The sequence below is a fragment of the Strix aluco genome, chromosome 17, assembly GCF_031877795.1.
Source record: "Strix aluco isolate bStrAlu1 chromosome 17, bStrAlu1.hap1, whole genome shotgun sequence".
Lineage (NCBI taxonomy): Eukaryota > Metazoa > Chordata > Aves > Strigiformes > Strigidae > Strix > Strix aluco.
This window is the reverse complement of record NC_133947.1, coordinates 647,040-666,371: the sequence shown is the minus strand read 5'-3', so window position 1 is coordinate 666,371 and position 19,332 is coordinate 647,040. Positions and strand designations below refer to the sequence as shown.

Sequence of the window (19,332 nt, the reverse complement as noted above, 5' to 3'; positions counted from 1 at the left end):
GGCCAGTCACGGGCTGCGGGCGCAGTGAAGTGATTTATCTGCACGTGCTCCGCGCTGTTGGAACCGGTCGCCTCCAGCAGAAGTAGCCCGGCCTTGCTGGATTCACTCTGCTGAGACAAAGCAAGATTAAAAGAAAAACCCGTAACCTTTAGTCTAGCTTGCTTTAGAATAAAGTTGTACGTGTTTCTGAAAGGAAAAGCATAAAACCAACCGGCAGCTGCAGTGTCCACCACAGCGAAACACCCCCGCAGTGCCTTCGAGCCCCCCCATGCCCACGGCCCGGCACAGCACCGCGCAGGATGGGACGGGCGGGAGGCTCCAGGGCCGCACTCTGATGTGAGTCCTTGCACCCACCCCCATCGTGGGCCCCCCATGTCCCACTCCCAGAGTCTTGGCAGCCGCGGCTGGCAGCTGTTACGGCACCCGGGGGCTGCGGACCCCCAGCGCGGGCACAGGCATGAGCTGCCAGGACGTGCCCCGTGGTCGGGGGTCTCGTGGCACCACAGCGGGGCCTGGAGCAGGCACCTCACTCCCTGCCATGGGCTGGGCGAGTGGGGGGCAGGCAGCAGGAGGGGGATTAGTTCTCTTTACCATCTTCTGCAGGTAATAGAGCTGGTGCGGGGGGAGCAGCTGGAATTGGCTGCATCATTGGGAAGGGGGCTCTGGCGTGGGCTTCCCGGTGACCCCCCTAATGCAGCTGCCCGGTTTTGGGGCTCAGGAGCCCTTGAGGGCTCTTGGAGAGACACTGATGGGGTGCGGGGGGTGCTGCCACACGTCACACAGTGGCACTGGGACAGCACGTCAGAGCAGGAACTGGGGTGCTCAGGTCCCCCCAACAGCAAGGGCACGGTGCTGCCGTGTCCCTCGGGAGCAGGGCGGGAGCCACCGCTCTGTCCCTCCTGTGATGCCCCTTCCCAGCACAGGGGTGCTGTGTCCCCCTCCCCACACCTCGCCCTTCTCCCGCTGGGTGTTACTGGGCTGGGCAGGGGGGCTGCTGCGGGCTCCCCCGGGCCACCCTCCCGCCTGGCCCCCTGAGCGGGCCGGTGCATCGGTCACGGCACTGGGCCCAGGAACCGGCCACATCCCCCCAGCCGGGCCCCAGCACAACCGGCTGCACCCAGACACCCACAGAGCCCCAGCGCCAGTTTCTCCCTGGGATTTGCCCCACGGCCGCAGCCCCCTGCCAGCGGTCGGTGCGGGTGGCAGGGAAAGGCCGGCCTGTCTCAGCCGCACGGCCGCCTGCCACAGCTCTTCTCAGCTTCGTTATCACCCCGGCTTTATTACAGGCAGAGTAAATTGCTTTTGTCTGGAGCAGGATAATGGCCAGAAGAGTGACTGTGTGGAAATGGCATTTTCATGAGGCTGGTTCCTCCCCAGCAGTGACTTGCATATTAAGCTCAGCCCGTTTGCAAGCGAGTTCAGGGGCTCCTCCACGGCCCTGCCAGCACCCTCCTCCCCGGGCAGGCGCCTCAGCAGCCCCCCAACCTGCTGGGGTCCAGGCCTGAGCCGAGAGCAGCACCCCGGGGTGCGGGAGGGGGCCCAGCTCCACCCCACTGAGCACCCTCGCCGTCCCGAGGAGACTCAGCCCTTCCCAGGCGCAGCGAGGGGACCTGCCAGCTCCAGCCGCCCCCCCCGGGGAGCCGGGAATCCCGTGTCCAGCCGCTTCCTCCAGCACAAACCCCGGCAGGAGCACGGCGAGACCCCTGCGCCCGGGGAGGGGGGTCATGGCCCCACATGCAGCCCTCGGGTCGGTTCTGCTGCCGGATCCTGCGCACAGACACGGCGGGGCCCTCTCCTCCGCCTCCCGCGCCCAGGATTTCACAGAAACTCGGCAAAATTAATCTCTTCTAATAAAACCTGTTATTTTTAAAGCTCGCCTCTAGGTTTTGCAAATTACTACAGCACACAGCAATTTGTTTACTCTCCATTTGAGGTGATTTGCAGCCTTTCACCCTCCCCAGAGCAGCTCTGGCTCTTCCTTTTCCTCCTCTGTAGACTGTTTTTTACTGCGCTGGTGGCCGATGCCTCCCGCTCCCTCTCCTCCCCCAGTGATACGGTTCCCCGACACGGAGCATCCAAGTGCAGCAAAACCCCCCCGGCTCTGCCAGGAGCTACGGCGCAGCGGCTCTCAGTGCTTGTGGCAGAGCAGAATTCCCACAGCAGCCCCCTTGCCCTGCAGCTCCTTAATATTTTTCTCCTGACAAGGTACCCCGGGTGTTTACAGGCTCCTGTGCCATTTGCTCCCCCGAGGCCACACTCAGCAGGTGACACCCACGGCAGGTGGCAAAGGGGGACGTGGCTCTCGCCACATCCCGCGGTCACCAGCCACGCTGTGCCCTTCCTCTGCCGGTGGCGCTGGCTGACACCGGGCCAGCGGCTTTTGCTTTTGTTACTCTAATACATGACAAATCGCTTCATATCAGCAAAGCGAGAGGTGAGCGCTACAGAGCTCCGGGGATTAATAAGCTGCAAAGCAGCCGGGGGACTCCCGGCAGCTGGAGCCAAGCTGGGCGCTGCCGACGCTGGGAGCTTGGGAGTTGCTCTCCTGCGGGGGGGGCAGAGCCAGACCCCCCACCTGGCTGGAGATGAGGCCTTTGTCCAGGCACCCAACAGCAGGAAGAGGGGCCGGACCCCAGCAGCCCACCCAGACTCCCCACTGCCCCCAGCACCCCGTGGCCACGACACAGAGCACCCCCAGCTCACCTGGACCCGGCCGTATCCTGCACCCACGGGGCAGCTCTCAGGCAGGGCAGAGCTCCCCAGCTCCCCAGCTGCAGCTTTTAAACACTCTGAGCCCCCAGCTGCAGGTGCCCAGTCCCAACCCCAGCCCCATCCCATCCCCATCAGCCCCAGCTGTGCCCCTTTTTAGCCAAGACAACGCCAAAGCCATGCCCCCTCGCCGTGCCAGGGACAGAGACCACAGACCCGCAGAGGCTTCGTTTAAAGAGCTTTATTAGCTGCAGCAGGTCTGGTGGCGGCAGGCTGGGCGGCGCGGGTGAGCGGTGGCAGGGGAGCAGCGCCCGGATGGGGAGACTGGGGACCCCCCTCTCCCTCCCCATGGCTCCGTCCCCGGCAGCAGCGTTCACCTGCGGGGGCACCGGGTCGGGCTCTGCTGTCTGCACGGCGACACGGGCGCCCAGGAGTGGGACCCTGCCCGGGACGGCGCGGTGCTGCAGCACGGGAGGAAGGGGAGCTCGGCCGACAGCGGGGGGCTGAGAGCCACGCCGGCACGGGCAGCGGGGACGGAGCGAGGGCAGACGGGGCGGATGGCCGAGACCCCCCTTCCTCTGCGAAATGCAGAGGGCCGGGAGGAGCAGGGGGTGGAAGCGGGCGGCTCTGCGGGCACAGCTCCCCCGGCACACGCGGACCGCGGGCAACTGCCTGGCTGGGCGATGCCGCGGCACAGCCCACAGCGCCATGGCTGTGCCGGGAGCGTGTGGGAGCGTGCGGGAGTGTGCGGGAGCGTGCCGTGCCGTCCTCCCTCCGCTGAGCTCAGGCCTTGACGTGCTTCGGGGCAGGCAGGGGCAGGGAGAGGCGATATACACGGTCTGTGAGATGGATGCTGGAACTTATATACGCACTGCGGGGCTGGAACAGAGCAACTAAACTGGGCCTACGGGAACCGGCGGTTGGTTCTGCAAAGCATGAGGGAGGGCAGGGAGGGTCCTGCGGGCAGGGGGTCCTCCACCGGGCACGCAGAGCAAGCAGCGGGGCACCCGCCCACATGGGGCCGGCGGGGACGGGGACCACCGTGTGCGGGCGCACGGCCCGGCCCCCAGCACGGTCCCAGCGATGCCCCCGCCGGCGCAGACGTGGTCCTGCTCCCACACCGAGCCCTGGCACCGCTGCGCCACGTGGCCGGAGCAGAAACCGAGTTGGCAGTGGCCGGCAGGAGGAGGAGGTGGGGAGGGTCGGTGGGCAGGACGGGGCGGTGGGGCCAGTCTCTGGCAGGGGCTGTGGGACCCTCGACGGCTCCGCTGAGTCCGGGGCGGTGGGGGGCTCCGGCATCCCCCCGGCACTGCCCGCCTACAGCACGCAGGAGGCGTCTGCCGAGCGCTTCTTCAGCTCCTTCCCGGCTTTGTGGTGGTGGTGGTGGTGGTGCCCGTGGGCCGAGCCCGGCGCAGCGGGGTCTGGCAGCGGGGCGCCCCGCAGCTGGGTGTCCTGGGGGTGCCCCGCGCCCCCCGCCGCCTCCACCCGCAGGTACGCCTTCACCTTGTGGTGCCGCGCCTTGCCATCGCTGGAGTCGATCACCCGGCACTCGTACGTCCCCTCGTCCTCCGGCTTCACCCGCGACAGCCGCAGCTTGTGGGAGATGTTGCTGCCGACCACCTTCACCACCTGCGGCAGGGCAGACAGGGGGTCAGGCGGCCCCCGGGACTCTGACGGCCCCCAGGCACCCGCAGCAGCGCCAGCCCCAGTTGCGTGTCACCACACCGCGCCCCAGCCACGTGCTGGGGGCCATGTGGCGAAGGTGGGCGAAGCCGGGCTGTTGGCACGGAGGGACCCCAGCCCCGGCCCCCGGGGTGACAGAGTCCCTGGCGCATGCCCGGCTGCGCGGGGCTCGGAGATCGATGCGGAACCACGCCGGCTAATTAGCTTTTCTACCAAATTGATTCGCTCTCAGTATTTATCACCCAATGAAATTTAAGACTTACTCACTAGCCAGAGCCACGGCTGCTGTTGGGCTGGGTCAATAAATCAGATTTATAACCCGCCCCGAGGCCCCTGGCTCTGTTCCCTATAATCACACTGGATGGCAAAGGCCATTTTTCTACTTGCCGCTGCATTTGTTAGCTAAAGATTTTACGGTGTTTAGAAACGGGGCTGGGAGCCGCAACCAGAGACGCAAACTCCCGGCCCAAACGGCAAAGGGGGCTGCGCCGAAACGCGGCGGCAGCACGGGGACCAGGGCCCCCCCCGGGGACAGCCAGTGCCTCACACACATGCACACGCACGCACATGCCAGCACATGCGAACACATGTCTGGCCGCCCTGTGCCCCGTGGGCTGCCGGGGCCACCCCGGAGGGCGGCTCTGGGCAGCCCTGAGCACCAATCGGGCAGCGCCGGGGCCGGGGGGGCTGCTCCGGCGGCTGGGCCGTGTCCCCAGGGCAGGCTCCGAGCTGCCCCCGGGACGGGGCGGGGGGCAGGCGGGGGCTGCGCAGGGGGGCTGTGGGGCGGCGGGAGGCGAGTTCCCGGCCCCGGTGTGAGCGTGCCAGGGCGCCGAGACCGCCACGGGAGAGGAGCTTCAAAAAAAGTCTTTTGTGTCAGCAGAGCAAGGAGTCACTGAAATAAATGGCTGGGAAATTTAGAACAAATAAAAGAAAACCCCAATTTGCTGGTGCTGCCGGTGGCTGCGGGGCCGCTGCCCAGCAGGTCACAGAGCCTCAGCCCGCGGCTCGGCTCGGTTATGAGCGGGAGAGACAATTTAGTGACTGGTCGCAACGTTCTCACTTCACGGGGGAGAGACCCCGGCACGGGCTGGGACGGACAGACGGCCGCGGCGGTGCCCCAGCTCAGCCCTGCAACGCGCCGGGGCGTTCAACTCCACCCTTAAAGAATTCAAGGGGAAAAAAAAATCCTGAGCCATCGTGTTTGCTACCGCACGCGGCGGTTTCCCTCCCCACATCCCCACAAAGCGCGGCAGCTCCAGGCCCGGCACCGCCAGCACCAAATCTGGTTTGGTGGATAAAAAATGGCCACGGGGGTGCCTGACGTGGTGGTTTCTGCACATGATTTACATCGTCTCGCATTGTTTGACGCTGCCGTTTGTTCTCACTCAATTGCCTCCGTGGCTGTAACAGACATTTTATCAGACCTGCTCGTGGGGGTGTCTCGCCCGTGTTCATTTATCTCCTCCAGTCCGTAAACAATAATCAAGGACATTTAAAATAACAACAAAAAAAAGAGGTTTAAAACTCAAGCCTCTCCCTGACGGCTTGATCTGGAGGAGACGGCAGAGGAGTCTCACCCCGAGGGCTTCAAAATAAATCCTGGTTACACGTGCACACGCATCGATTACATTCCGGCGTGCAATTAACTGCCTAATTATGCTGAAAAATGCAACGGCCGAGCGGAGCGGGAGCACCAGCCCCGGGATGGCTCCGCAGCCCCCGCACCCTCCTGGGCCGCCCCGGCCGGGCTGCACCACGGGTCCTGCCTTCCCCCAGCTCCAACGGCACCAGCCCCCGGCTGCGTGTCCCTGCCCTGCGCAGGATTTGGCCCCCCCCGGCCACAAACTGCCCACGGCCCCCAATCGGCATCGGGACCCCGACATCCTCACCGGTGGGAGCGAAGGGCACAGCGGGGCTGGGCTGGGGGGACCACCCGCACTCCCCAGCCCTGCAAGCCGTCCCTCATGTCCCCCCCCCGTGAGGGACGGGTCCCAAAGGTACCTGCTGGGTTCTGGGTGTGGATTGTGGGCGCATCACCGGAATGGTGACAAACGGGGCTGAAACCTCAGGGAGCCACAGCGTGAGTGGATCAAAGGGGCTGTGGTCCCTGAGGGGGATGCGTTACCGAGAATCCTCACGCGCTGATCTCCGGGGCCCCTCCACTGTGAAGTGTTTTGGCATTTTACCCCTTGTAATGACTCGGTCATTTCCCAGGGCAGAGGGACTGATCCTGGGCACGGGTGGAGCCCCGTCCCCCTGTGCTCACCCCAGCGAGGGAAAATGGAAGAGCCAGAGGAGGCTGCCGGGGGTGGGAAGCACTTTCCGACATTGCTCTGTTCCCGTGGCACCCCCAAAGGCAGAGTCTCCCGGGGCGGGGCGGGGGGCACATGCCTGACAGTGGGAGGCTGAGAGCGTTTATTTTATTTGACTGATGAGTGTCTGCTCATTCTGTTCACGTGAGCCTAAGTGGCTTTGGGATGCTAATCTGGTGAGTAAATTAGATTATTTTCTCCTTAGCATAAATGTGTCCCTCAGATGCTGACAGGAGCCGGACGGGGCTTGTGGTCCAGGCTGCGACCCCCAGTGCTGGGGGGGGTGGGAGAGCCGCCCCTCGCCCGGGCTGGGGCAGACCCAGCCCACCCGCCCCGGCTCTGGCAGCTCCGGCGGGACCAGCACCCCCTCCCCGCCTCCCGGGACACCTCGTCCGGGGCACCCGGCCTCCCACAGAGACACAAACCCCCGGAGACTCCCCACCCCTCCCCAGCTCTGCGCAACGCTGAGCGCCAGCGTCACGGGGAAACGCTCCAGCTGAGCCCTCGGCCGGAGCCCCCGCAAGCACCGTTAGCCAAACTCACGCTTATTTTTGTCGCGTCCTTCCCAGGCTCCTCCTGCGGCGACGCTTTCAGCTGTTGGGGAGAGCAGGGTGGGGAGGGAGACCAGAGAGGGGAGAGACACTGTCAGCTCGGCTGGGGGGAGGCAGGAGCCCATCAGACCCCTGCCCACCCCGGGATGGCTGCCCCGAGCGAGGAGGAGGAGGGAGAAGGGAGAAGGGGGCTGCTCGGCCCCAGCAAACCTGGGCACCCAGCTCCATCAGCGGGTGCTCCCCGTGAGCCGGCGCTGGGGATGGAGCCCCCCCTCGCTGCGGCAGTGACCCCCGGCCCCAGTTACCACAAACACTCCCGAGCCTGTCGGCGAGCTGGGCAGCAGCCTGGGTCCCCCCCGGCAGCCCCGGGGCCCCGCCACACCACACACCCCCTCCCCGCACCGGGCACCCCCAGCCCTCGCCCCGCAGCCCCAAGCGGCAGCACTTCCCCGATGCTTCTCTCAATTTATGGTAATACCAGCAGCAGCTCTGCCAAAGACACAATAATAAAGGCTCATTAAAATACCTAAAGCTGCCTTCCCATTATTTGGCCCTTATCTCTGTGTGAACAGAAAGAGAAATAAAGAGACAGCTGTTTGCGAGACCGATACACGCGGAAATGGGGAAAACAGGGGAGGGCTGGGGGGGGCGGAGGATGCGGGGACGGACCAAGGGGACGAGGTGGTGACGAGATGGGAGAAGGCACAAGCACAAAGACAAAGCCTCTGCCTGGGGTCAGTCCTGGGGGATGGGCCATGTGGCCCCTGGGCTAATTGGGAAGGGTGGCCAGGACAGCCCAGCCTCGACGCCCAGAGCATCCTCGGTGCAGCCGGTGCCCCCAACGTGTGGTCCTGCGGCCCCCGGGCTCCTCCCTGACCAGCGGAGGGGGGCTGGGCAGGGCTGGGGATGCTGCTGCAGGACGGCCCCCCCCCTGCGCCCCAACAGTCACCGCAAGTGAAGCCCCTGGGCGAGCACGGGGAAGGGCTCGGCCTCAGTGCTGCTGCCGGAGGGGGAGGATGAGGGGCATTACCTGGTTGGAAGCCCACGTCTGTTTGTCCGTCCAGTCCTTGTGGTTGCGGACATACCACCACTGTATCTCAAGGGAGTAGGAGGGGGAGCCACTGCCGCGGAAGGAACACGCCATCTCCACGTCCTCGCCCGCCCGGGCCGTCATGTCGTGGGGGGTCTCGGTGAAGAGCGCTGCAGGGGACAGGGCAAGGGCTGCGGGTGCCTGTGGGGACACGTCACCGCCCCAGCGAGGGACAATGCCACCGGCCATGCCAGCGGGGTCACCCAGGGGCCCGGATCCTTCCCCGGCCACAGACCCGGCACCCTCAGTGGAGGGGACAGGTCCCTGCTGCACACGTGGACCCGCTCCCCGTCCACAGCTGCCCCTTGCCCACCCCAGTGCCCCCTCCCCGACCCCAGCAGAGCCACCCAGCCCCCCCCCACTTTGCAAAGAGCAGCAGGAGGGAAGGGGGGGAAGCAGGAGCCTCAGGGCCCCCCGCTCCCACGCCACCCCCCGAGACCTCTGTGCCCGAGTGAGTGCGGGACCCCGCGGGCCTCCGAGGTGTAATAAATAAATAAAGCATGATCGCATCTCCGCTTAGATCAGAGCATAAATGAAAAACAAATCCTTGTTTAATGCGGCCCCCAAACAGTCTCCCACATGCCATATGGTTTGCTTTCCTCGCTCAAAACAAATATTGTTCGGAGATGTAATTAGAATTCTTTTCATCTCCTCTGGAGAGATTATTGTTCCTCTGTAAAGATGGTCCCGGCGTGCAGGTCACCAGCAAATGTTACTGTCACAATCTGCGGCGGCTTCTCCCCGGCACGGGGATGGGGGCTGAGCCCCCAGTGCCGGCACGGCCGGGCCCGGGGCTGCCAGGCTCCCCGCACTCCCCTGGCCACCGTCTTGGCTACAGAGGCAGGCAGGGGCTGCGGGCAGGGGCTGCGGGCAGGGGCAGGGGCTGCAGGGGCCACCTGCCCTGTGCCCACCACCCAAGCAGCATCGTTTCAGGGCTGGTGGCTCACACCTGGTCCAGCTGGAATCTGCTCCAGTGTGGGGTCAGCCATCCCTGCCCGTCCCTGCCCATCCCTGCCCATCCCTGCCTGTCCCTGCCCATCCCTGCCCATGCCAACCCAGCCCGGGCAGGTCACAGAGGCCGGATCCGGGTCCCGCAGTACCAGTGCCGGGTGCCCTGTGCCCTCCCACCCTCACTGGCCACCTTGTGCCGCTGGCTCACGGCCACCGGGCAGGTCCTTGCGGTGCCACCGGAGGCCCTGGGACACGGATCCCATCGGGAGGGGTGCGCAGCTCCCCAGGACTCCTCGCCAAGCCCTGATCCCCTCTGAAAACGAATTATTATCAGCCCAGATGGAATAGTTAATACCTCTAATATCTCCCCGTCCCTCTGGACGCCTGGAAATCCCATACACTTATCACTTTCCTTTAATCCATCTTAGCAGGGGAGCTGAGGGAAATGCGCAGCACAAGGGTTTAACAAGCCGGGGTCTCCCGGTGGGACTCCCTGCACGGCTCCCGCACCCCCCTTCGCCCGGGACCCCGGCTCCGTGCCCGAGAGCAGCGGGAATCCCGGGTGGGGGGATGGCAGCGGGGGCCGAGGGCTGCAGGGAGGGCGGGAGCGTCCGGCAGTGCCGGGGCCGTTCTGTCCGGCCGTTCCCCAACACTCGCCCGCCCGTTCCCCGGGATCGCGCTTTCGCTCCGCAGGATTGCCGGCGGCTGAATCCAGAGGGTCCCGGCAGAGCCTGCACCAGCCCCCTGGGACCCTGCGGTCCTGGCCGGGCATGTGGACCAGAGGTGGGGGTGACGGCCCGAGGGCTCCAGCCGTGTCCAAATTACTCTGAACACAATTAAAATCCGCTCCCGCAGACGGGAATTTGGCAGACGACGGAGAAAAGGCTTGATTGAATCAAGTGCCTTCTTTCTTTCAGATTTTAATTGGGAAGTGTATGTATTAATTAACCCCAGGGCTTGGCCGCTTCAAAGCGCAGCCAAACGAGGGCAGGTCCCGCTGAGGGCAGCCCCCACCCCAGGACCCCCCACCCCACAGCATCCCTGGGCAGCGCAGACCCCCCCGCTGTCCCCAGGGCCCCGACCCCCTCCCCACGCCCGGCCCTTCCCCAGCGCAGCGGCTGGAAGCTCCTCACAGCCCGTGAAAGAGGGATGGACAGACGGACAGTAAGGTCTGAGAGCAGGAGGGAAGGTGAGGCCAGGCCCTCCCTGCACATCCCTGCCCTTCGCCCCCTCTTCTCCCTCGCGGCGCGGCCTTTGCGCAGGATGGGGCGGGGGGTCGGTACCGGGGGGGCCGTGGGTCCGGCCCCGCCGGGGGAATGGGGCACCTCAGGCGTTTGTGGAGCTGCCGAACTCCAGCACAAGGGTTTCACCTAAGAGCCACCCTCGTGCCCAGCTGGCACATGGCTCCGCAACCAGCTTGGCCCTGGCTCAGCCCCGGCACAGCCACAGCCACCGGGCACCATCCGTGACCCCCAGCCTGCCGCCTCCGTGGGGACACCGGAAAGGGCCACCCCTGGGGAGGGACAGAGGGTCCCCGTCTCTCCCAGTCCTGGCTCCCACCGGCACTACCGGAGGGACAGGGCAGAGGTGCCAGAGCTGCCCAGCACCTGGCCCCTGCCCACCCAGCACCATCCTTCTCCCCGCCGCTGGCACTGGTGCCGCGTCCTCGCAGCGGGAGGGAGGGGGCCGGCGACGGGCTGGCTGCTCCGCGTGCTTTATGGCCTGCTACCTGTCATAAACTGAGAAAATCAGGATCAATAAATCTTCCAGGAAACAAAAATCAGGGGAAATAAAATGAACTCAATGGGGAAACACAGATAAACGGAATTGAAAACGCCTGCTGGGACAGCTTGGTGCTCTCATAAACCGGAGATATACCGGCTGCCGTGCTCCCTCCCCGCAGCCGGCAGGATTCATCTCGCGGCCCCCGCTCAGCACAGGCAGGAGGGCTGCGGGCAGCGCGCGGGCAGCGAGGAAGGGGTGGGCCCCCCCCACGCCAGGGGCAAAGCCAGGTTGTGCATCACCCGGGGAACCTGGAAATGCGGTGCCAGACCCCTGCCCTGTCCCCCTGTCCTGTCCCCCCCCCAACACGGGGCCACGAGCCCCCAGGAGCCTGGCCAGGACCCTGCCTGCTACCCGCAGGTCTGGTGGAGCCCTGCAAGGAACCGCACTGCCTTTCCTGGCCCCCCCACGGCACCAACCGCCGGCTACTGGGACGGCCACGGCTTAAGCAGCGACACGGGCCTGCGCTCTGGTTAATGTCTGTGTACACGTGTACTGGAGGGCGATTAAATACATATCGGACATTTGCAAACGCACGTTCATCCCCTCGTCAGCACTCGCGCTCGCTCTGTGAGTTACTGACCCCGCGGAACCACCTCAGCCCTGGTCAGTCAGACTCTTTTCTCCGCCGAACCGAGCGGGAGCCCCTCGCCAGAGCCGCAGCCGGGCCCAGGGGATGGCACGTGCCGAGTGGGCAGCGGTGGCCAGGGCTGGCTCCGTCCTGCGCCGGGCAGGGACGGGCGCTGGGGGAGGCTGGGAAGCCCCCGGCAGGCAGGTGCAGGACGGTGCTGCCGGAGCAGCCTCTGCCGCCCCTCATCCCTCCCTCCGGCTGCTGCTCTTACACCGTGGGCTGCGATCGCGTGTGGCTTATTCTTCCCTTCACAAAGCTCCCAGTCATAATTCATGGTTTATTATGGTTCGGTGAGTCAAGACACTCAGAGGACTAATTGCCGGTTCAGCCTCGCGCTTCCGTCATCCGCTCCCTCGGCAGCCCCCTCCCCGCACCCCGGCAGCGGGAACGTGCCACAAGATGCAGCAGGAAGGGAACCGGCTCTGGACGTGGGGCACCCCGGCCCCGGCCGACGGCGAGTCCCCAGCAGCTCCCACGGAGCCTGGCCCCACATGGTGCCAGCAGCCGTGTCCCGCCAACCGCTTGGCCCCCCCAGGCTACATCCCAGTGAGCTGGTCCCCACCAGCACCCAGATCTGCCAAGGGCACCAGCAGGTCGGTGCTGCCGTCACCGCAGCGGGGACACGGGGGTTGTTGGCGAATGCTCCACAGGTTGGGCTCAAACCTCCCCCCTGCTCCCATCTGCCCATGGACTGTGAATGAATCTCCTCGGACAAGGTGGCGAGCGGGGCTGCTGACCCCGGGTCACCACAGACACAGCGCGGCCAGGGCAGAAACACGACGGCACCGGCAAGAGCAGGGTGGGCAGCTCCGACTCCGGCAGCTCCGGCGGCGAGCGGCCGGGCAGGGACTGGCCGGGGGCCAGGGCTGGAGCCTGGGACGGAGCCATCCACAGCCCCCTGGGGCAGGTCCCGGCTGCGCCAGCGAGCACCGGCCCGGTGAGGATCTGGGCACCAGCGGGCCCTGGCGCCACTGGTCTCCTCCCACCATCCCAACATTTCCCTCTCCACGGGGAGCCCCAGGCTGGGCCCCGCGACTGCCGGCCAGGACGGGAGGGCTCCGCCAGCACGCTGGGGACGGGAGCGCCAGCTCTCTGCCCCTATTTACTGTCACATTAGCAGCAAAATTAGCTCAAATTTGCAGCATAAATTAAAAACAAAAAAAATCCAGCTAATTCGGTGACCAGAGTTCACCTTGCCAGGGAGCTGGAATTAACCTTGAAACTCGTGGGTATTTCCGACAGTGAACCATTACGGCCGGGCGTCCCCAGCTCCGGCCCCCCCAGCAGCCTCCCCCCACCCGGGTTTTGCCACCGCGGCAGAAGAGACACCAGCGGCCAGAATCCTCCCCAGCCCGGGCCTGGCTATGAGGAGCTTTCCCCAGGCAAGGGGACTCGCTGCTCTGCTGGCTCCCAGACAGCTTCCTCCCGAGGGGACGAGGAAGAGCAGTTATTCGATTGTGTAAGTAGCAAAAAACTAGAATGGCCTGTTAGAGCTCCCGGGGGACCCCCAGCAACGCTGTGCTGCCGCCCTTCAGCCACCCCTCGCGTCGGGGCTGGTCTCTGCCAGGGGACGGTTCCCGGCAGGCAGGAACCGGGATGGGGCAGACGGGGGCTCCGCTCCGATGGAGATCAGCCCCCCAGGTCTCACACCCAGCACCCCAACCACGAGCCGTTGGCACTGGCAGCCGTTGCGGAGAGTCCCGCAGAGCCGCCAGCGCCCGGTGCTCACGGGCACAGCCCCCTCCGCCCCGCTCTGCCCTCCCCGGGGCCTCCGGGCTCACCCCGGTCCGGCCCCGCACGGAGCACACGGTGGATGGACCCGCAGCCGGGGGACATGGCCACAAGGAAGAGGAGCCCGGAGGGGCGGGGAAGGGGTGTCAGTCCCGAGGCGCACGAGTCCTTCTTGCACCGGGAACCAACATCCCGGAGGAGCTGTGAAGGGGGGCAGAGCCCCCGCCCGGGTCCCCGCTCCCCGCCCTGGCCCCGCTGTGCTGCCCACGGCTCCCGGACCGCGCGCAGCCGCACCGGCTGTTTGTTTGATTTGCCGCTTCGCTCACGGGGAACGTTATGATTAAAATTAGCTGTCACTGTCCTAACGTAATAATTCCCAGTGTCTGGCCCATCATCTGTCAGCTTCTTCAAGGGAAAAGAAAGCACAGACATTTGATGAGGAGAGGTGTCAGAAGTAATTGCGTTGAATGACTGCACGAACAGCAGCAGGAAAAACACATCGGGTGGAGAATTCCCATCAGGAAGCATGAAAAAAATCCAGCAGAATGCAAAGTGTTTATGAAAGTAATTGATAGAATAATCACCGGGGTGTGCGAGAACGGAGAAGGGCAGCACCCTGGGGAGCCGGGGCACTGCTCCCTCCAGCCTTCAGCCCTCCAACAGCCGCTTCATCGGCGGCGAGACACCGACGCTCGCCAAGGAGGCGAGGAAGGAGCCAGGCTTCTCCTCCTCCTCCTCCTCCACGGCTCGCCCTGCCCTGCTCCGGGAGCCGGCGGGCTGGGGAGGCGGCTGGAGCTCGGCGGCCAGCGCCGGTTGGGAAGCCGATGGCACCAGCCCAGCGGGCACCGGCTGCCTGCAATGGGGGGATGAATAATTGAAGGCACCAGCCTGAGCAGAGGAGAGAGGAGGGGGGAGGCAGCGCTGTGGGGAGGGGAGGGATGGCGGGGAGGGATCCTGCGGCTCGGGCGCTCTCCCAGGGCAGACAGAGCCTTCGCTGTGGGGGCAGGGAAAGGACTTTCTTTGACGGAGACTTCTTCCCTCCCCGAGCAGCCCTGGCTGCCATGTGAGCGGAGGCGCATCGCTCGTGCCTGCGGGCTGGCAGCGTGGGGGGCTGCCCGCCCCCCGGGAGGGGTCCCGGCCACCCCCCGACGCCAGCCGAGCGCACGCTGCTCCCATCCAGTTCCCTCCGTGCACCCGCCGAGGAGAAGTTCAAGGCGGCGTCGCCCGCGCTGTGCCAGAGCCTCGCGGCGCGGCCGAGGCTCCTCCAGGCCGCCCGCGCCGGGCAGAGATGGCGGCAGCTCCGGCCGCTGCCTGCGCCGGGCAGAGTCTGGCAGCACCTGCCCGGCCCCGCTGGCCACCCCCAGACCCACCCACCGGCCCCGGCCCCTCTCCCGCCCCGTGCCCCCGGCCCGCGGGGCCCTCGCGGAGCTGAGCCAGCGAGGACTGAAATGATCAATCTCCGATCTGCTAAACAGTAATTTATACGGGTTTTCAGCGCACACAGTTTTTATCAAATTGGTATTCACCTACTGAACACAAATGGCTTATTATACATGACCCACTTATTCACTGCTTTTCAGTATCGTTAATAAAGGTTTCTGTTGTGATTAAGTGAGTTGCTGCAGAACTGCGCGTAGTAGCGAGCTGTAATGTGGCTCGAAGTGCACTCGCCCTCCCAGAATATTTCTTCTCCCTCGCTCCCTGCTCCCTCACAGCGACCATTTCACTATTTATTTGCCTATTGCTGAATTTCCGAGGGGAGCAGCAGCGGCTAATGGAGGCTCCTCGCCCACATCTCCCGCCGCCGCGGCGGGCTGGTGGGCCCAGAGACCCTCCGGCCTTTACCCCCCCAGCGCGAAGGCGGATCACCCCCTCCCCGCGCAGGTGGGGACCCCCCGGCCCACACACCCCATCGCCGCAGGACACCGTGCGTCTCCCCAGCCCAAGGCCCCCCCACCCCATGCCTGGAGGCTCCTCGGGGCAGAGAGCAGCTGCGGAGCCATGTGGGGGGGGGCGGCGACCCCAGCACCCAGCCCACACCCCGCGGTCACTCCTGGGGCTGGGACTTAGACCCCCCCGAGTGACCCCGCAAAGAGCCAGGCGGGTCTCGGCGCTCCCCTCCGAGGGGGGGGGGTCTGTCTCCCATCACCGGGAACTGCCCCCCCGCGCTAGGCCGGACCGATTCCCCGGGGGTCACAGACGGGGGTTCCCCTTCCCCAGCCCCCGCCGGGCCCCACCAGCGCTGTGGAGCTGTCGAAGCCCCTCACGGGGGACGGGGGGGGACCCTGGCTGCGCCCGTGGGGGGAGTCGCTCCCGCTGCCAGCGGCGTGGGGCAGCGCGGGGGGGTGCGGGGGGTGCGCACTTACCCGGGGGGTGCGGGGGGTGCACGCTTATCTGGTGATGTGCAGGGGGGTGCAGGCGTGCTCGGGGCTGCACGCTTGCCCGGGGACGCACCGTGCAGAGCCCCCCCCCCCGCCTCGCGCTCGGCAGCCCGGCGGCGGAGGCAGAGGCCGCCCCCCGGGGCCGCAGCGACGGTAGCGGCGGAGCCCAGCCCCGGTTCGGCCGGGCCGCCCCCCCGCTCCCGGGAGCCGCCGCCGCCACGGAGCGCGGAGCGGTGCTGCCCGCAGCGGCGGAGCCCAGCGGGTACCGGGCACCGGGACCACCCCCGCCCGCCAGCCCGTCCCGCCGCCCGCCAAGGGGCCGCCCCGACCCGCCGGAGCCCCGCGCGGCCGAGACCGCCCGGACCGGCACCGGGACCGGCAGCGCCGCGGACCGGCACCCGCGGGGGTCCGAGCCCCAGGAGCGCTCCGAGCGCGGCCGGTCCCCCCCCCCGCCCCGCCGCCCGCGCTCACCGCTGCCCGCCGCCGGGGCGTCCCACGGGGGGTGCCGGGAGGCGGCGCCGAGCTGCAGGTAGAGCCCCAGGTAGTGGAAAATCCCCAGGGCCAGGCCCAGGGCGCCCATTTTGCCGCGGGCGCGGCTGTCCCGGGGGCGGCGGCGCCGCCGGGCCGAGCCCTGTCCCCGGGGCTGCGCCGCGGTCCCGGCGCCGCCGCGCTGCGGAGCTCTTCCCTCTCGCGGAGGGCGCCGAGGCGGTGCCGCGGCTCGCCCGGAGCCTCCCCCCGCCCGGCGGAGGGATCCCGGCCCCGCGCACACCCCCAAAGTTTTTTCCCACGGTTCATTCTTAAACTGCGAGGGGCGGGGCCGGACCCGCCGCGCCCACGCGAGACACCCCCCGCCCCCACCCCCCCCGCCTCATCCCCCCCCCCGGCACCGCCCGCGCCCACGGGCCCACGCGGGGAGGGGGCGTCTGGGCTGGCCCCGGCCCCCCCCCGCCCCGCGCCGCCGGTACCGGCCGGGGCGGCTTCAGCACCCGGGACAGCGCGCGCGGCTCCGCCCGGTGCGGCCCAGTACAGCCCGGTACAGCCCGGTACAACCCGGTACAACCCGGTACAGCCCGGTACAGCCCGGTACAACCCGGTACAGCCCGGTACAGCCCGGTACAGCCCAGTACAGCCCGGTACAGCCCGGTACAACCCGGTACAGCCCGGTACAGCCCAGTACAGCCCGGTACAGCCCGGTACAACCCGGTACAGCCCGGTACAGCCCGGTACAGCCCGGTACAGCCCGGTACAACCCGGTACAGCCCAGTACAGCCCGGTACAACCCGGTACAACCCGGTACAGCCTGCTACAGCCCGGCCCGGGCGCCTGCGGGGAGCGGTGCCGGGGGTGCGGTGCCCCCCGCCCCGGTTTCACTCCGCGGGCAGCTCGGCCGGTGGCTGCCCCTCGCCCCTCGCGCAGGGAAAATAAATAATTTATAGCGAAATAAGGCGATCGGGCAATCAGGGCGCAGTAACGGGGCTCCTGCACCCGCGGCCCCTTCCCCGGCTCCCCCCGGGGCTCCCCCCGGTGCCGACAAGGGCCGGGGCGTCTCGGGGCAGGGGCGGGGGGTGATGTTTTTTTTTTAAAGCTGTACAGGAAGAGTAAGGGCACAACCCCCCGGAGTACCGGGGATCGCTGCCCCGGACCGCGCAGGATTCGTCTCAAAATGCCAAACCTGGAGCTGGGGTCGGCTCAAAGCCGGGCTCGGGGCCTGGGGGTTGGTGTGGGCTCAAAGCAGGGCTCAGAGCTCAGCCTGGGCTCAGACCCGGGCTTGGGGCCTGGGGGTTGGTGTGGGCTCAAAGCCAGGCTCAGACTCGGCTCTGGGCCTGGCCAGAGTGGGGCTGGTGGCAGCCAAGCCAGGGGTGAGCTCCCGGCACCGACCCCCCATCGGGGTGGGGGCAGCTCCGGCTGCTGGTGGCCACTGGGCAACCTGCTCCTGCCCCAAAGAGCCACCAACGTAACGGGTGAGATCCTGCTCGCCCTTCAGCTGCACAGAGCCAGAGGCCAAAGGCCCCAGCACCGGCCCTTCCCCAGACCTGGGCCTTGCAGCAGAGCGGAGCCCCGGCACCTCGACCTCTGCGATTTATACCCCTACTCTGAAAAGCCTGAAATGGAAAAGGGAGCCCGAGGGCAGCGTTATCACCCCCTGAACACCAAGCTCCGGCGCTGGAGGGCAGGCAGACGCAGACTTCACTCACACGATATGATCTGTGCTCTACACAGCAATCTGAGGGATATTTGCTCTCTAGATAAACAGTAAAAATCAGATTATTCCAGGCATTTTCTGCCATGAGATGACAGATGCTTGCTACAAAGAGATTCTTTAAATTGGACTTGAAAATACAAACTGTATTTCTTCGCCCTGCCCTCAGCAGGGTTCCTCCAGCAAGAAAGAGCAGGAGTATTTTCTCCATCACCGCCCTGCAAGGCGAGTTCCCTGGGCTGGGCTGGGAAGAGCCCCGCGCGCAGGAGCTGCGCTGCCTCACACCTGCGTTACAAATCAATAGTCTTAAAAAAAGTTCTACCTGCTGCAGCGTTTTCCGTGTGTCAGAATAAAGCCCGGATCAGAGCAGAGCAGAGAGCATCGATCTCTGCCCAAGTTCATGACTCCCTCCAGGGTCAAACGCCGGGGGAAGGAGGGAGCAGCACTCAGGGGTGAGCTGGGTGGGCTCAGAGGGTCCCGCACTGGGACAGCAAAGGGCTCGGCCTTCCCGAGGGAAAACTCCCGGGCGCTGGTGGCACGGGAGGAGGGTGCTGGAGGAGCTCGGGAGTCACCAGCTGCTGCGCCCAGAGGGGAACAGCCCCGGTGCCAACCGTCACGGCAGGGTCCCGGGGATGGGCTCCGAGCTCGGAGCAGAGAGACCCTTTCCCAGGGCCAGTGCTGGGCTCCAGCCGCCCCCCTGGGATGGGGGAGAGCCACCCCCCCCCCGGCCGGGAGCTGGTGAGCAAATACCCTGCCTTGGGGGAGCAGCTCCGGGCTGGATCCTGAGCACAGCAAACGCCTCAGATCACCCAGAGCCACGTGTGGAGGAAAAACACCCACGGACCCGAACACGGGGTTCAGGCGCAGGGTCCAGTGCCCCAGGAAAAAGCCACGAAGGCCAAGCTCGAGCGAGCCCCGCGGTGGGGGCAGCCCCGTCCCGCAGCTGCTGCGAGCCCCCGGGGTCCCTCCTCTGCCCCCGGCCAGCGAGGGGCCCTGCGTGAGCCCACGCTGGAACAGCACCTGCAAACAGTGTCCCCTGAGAGCCGACACCCCCACTTCATGAAGCCCCCTCAGACCCGACACCCCCACTTCATGAAGAACCCACCCCTGGGTGCAGCCAGGGCGGGAGTGTGGGACGTCGCCCAGTGGGGACCGTGTGTCCCAGTCATGGGCAGGACCCCCAGCTCCCGCACCCCGACACGAGGGGTAACACAGCCCCCCCCAGCCGGCCAGGACCAGGGGTGCTGGGGCTGCACGACTGCACCTCAACGGCTGAAACCCACCAGGATCAGCCAAGGTATTTAAGTCACG

The 19,332-nt window shown here is 66.5% G+C and overlaps 1 protein-coding gene across 1 annotated transcript; it reads right to left on the bottom strand.

Annotated features, from left to right (window-relative positions):
* Positions 1-2,935: 2,935 nt before the first annotated feature.
* VSTM2L (V-set and transmembrane domain containing 2 like) lies at positions 2,936-16,509 on the bottom strand. The gene is made up of 4 exons (XM_074843339.1): positions 16,293-16,509; positions 8,286-8,455; positions 7,248-7,298; positions 2,936-4,338 (listed from the first exon to the last, which is right to left on the bottom strand). Exons 1-4 carry the CDS (start codon positions 16,399-16,401, stop codon positions 4,027-4,029), a joined length of 642 nt encoding a protein of 213 aa, XP_074699440.1. The 5' UTR covers positions 16,402-16,509; the 3' UTR covers positions 2,936-4,026.
* Positions 16,510-19,332: the final 2,823 nt, after the last annotated feature.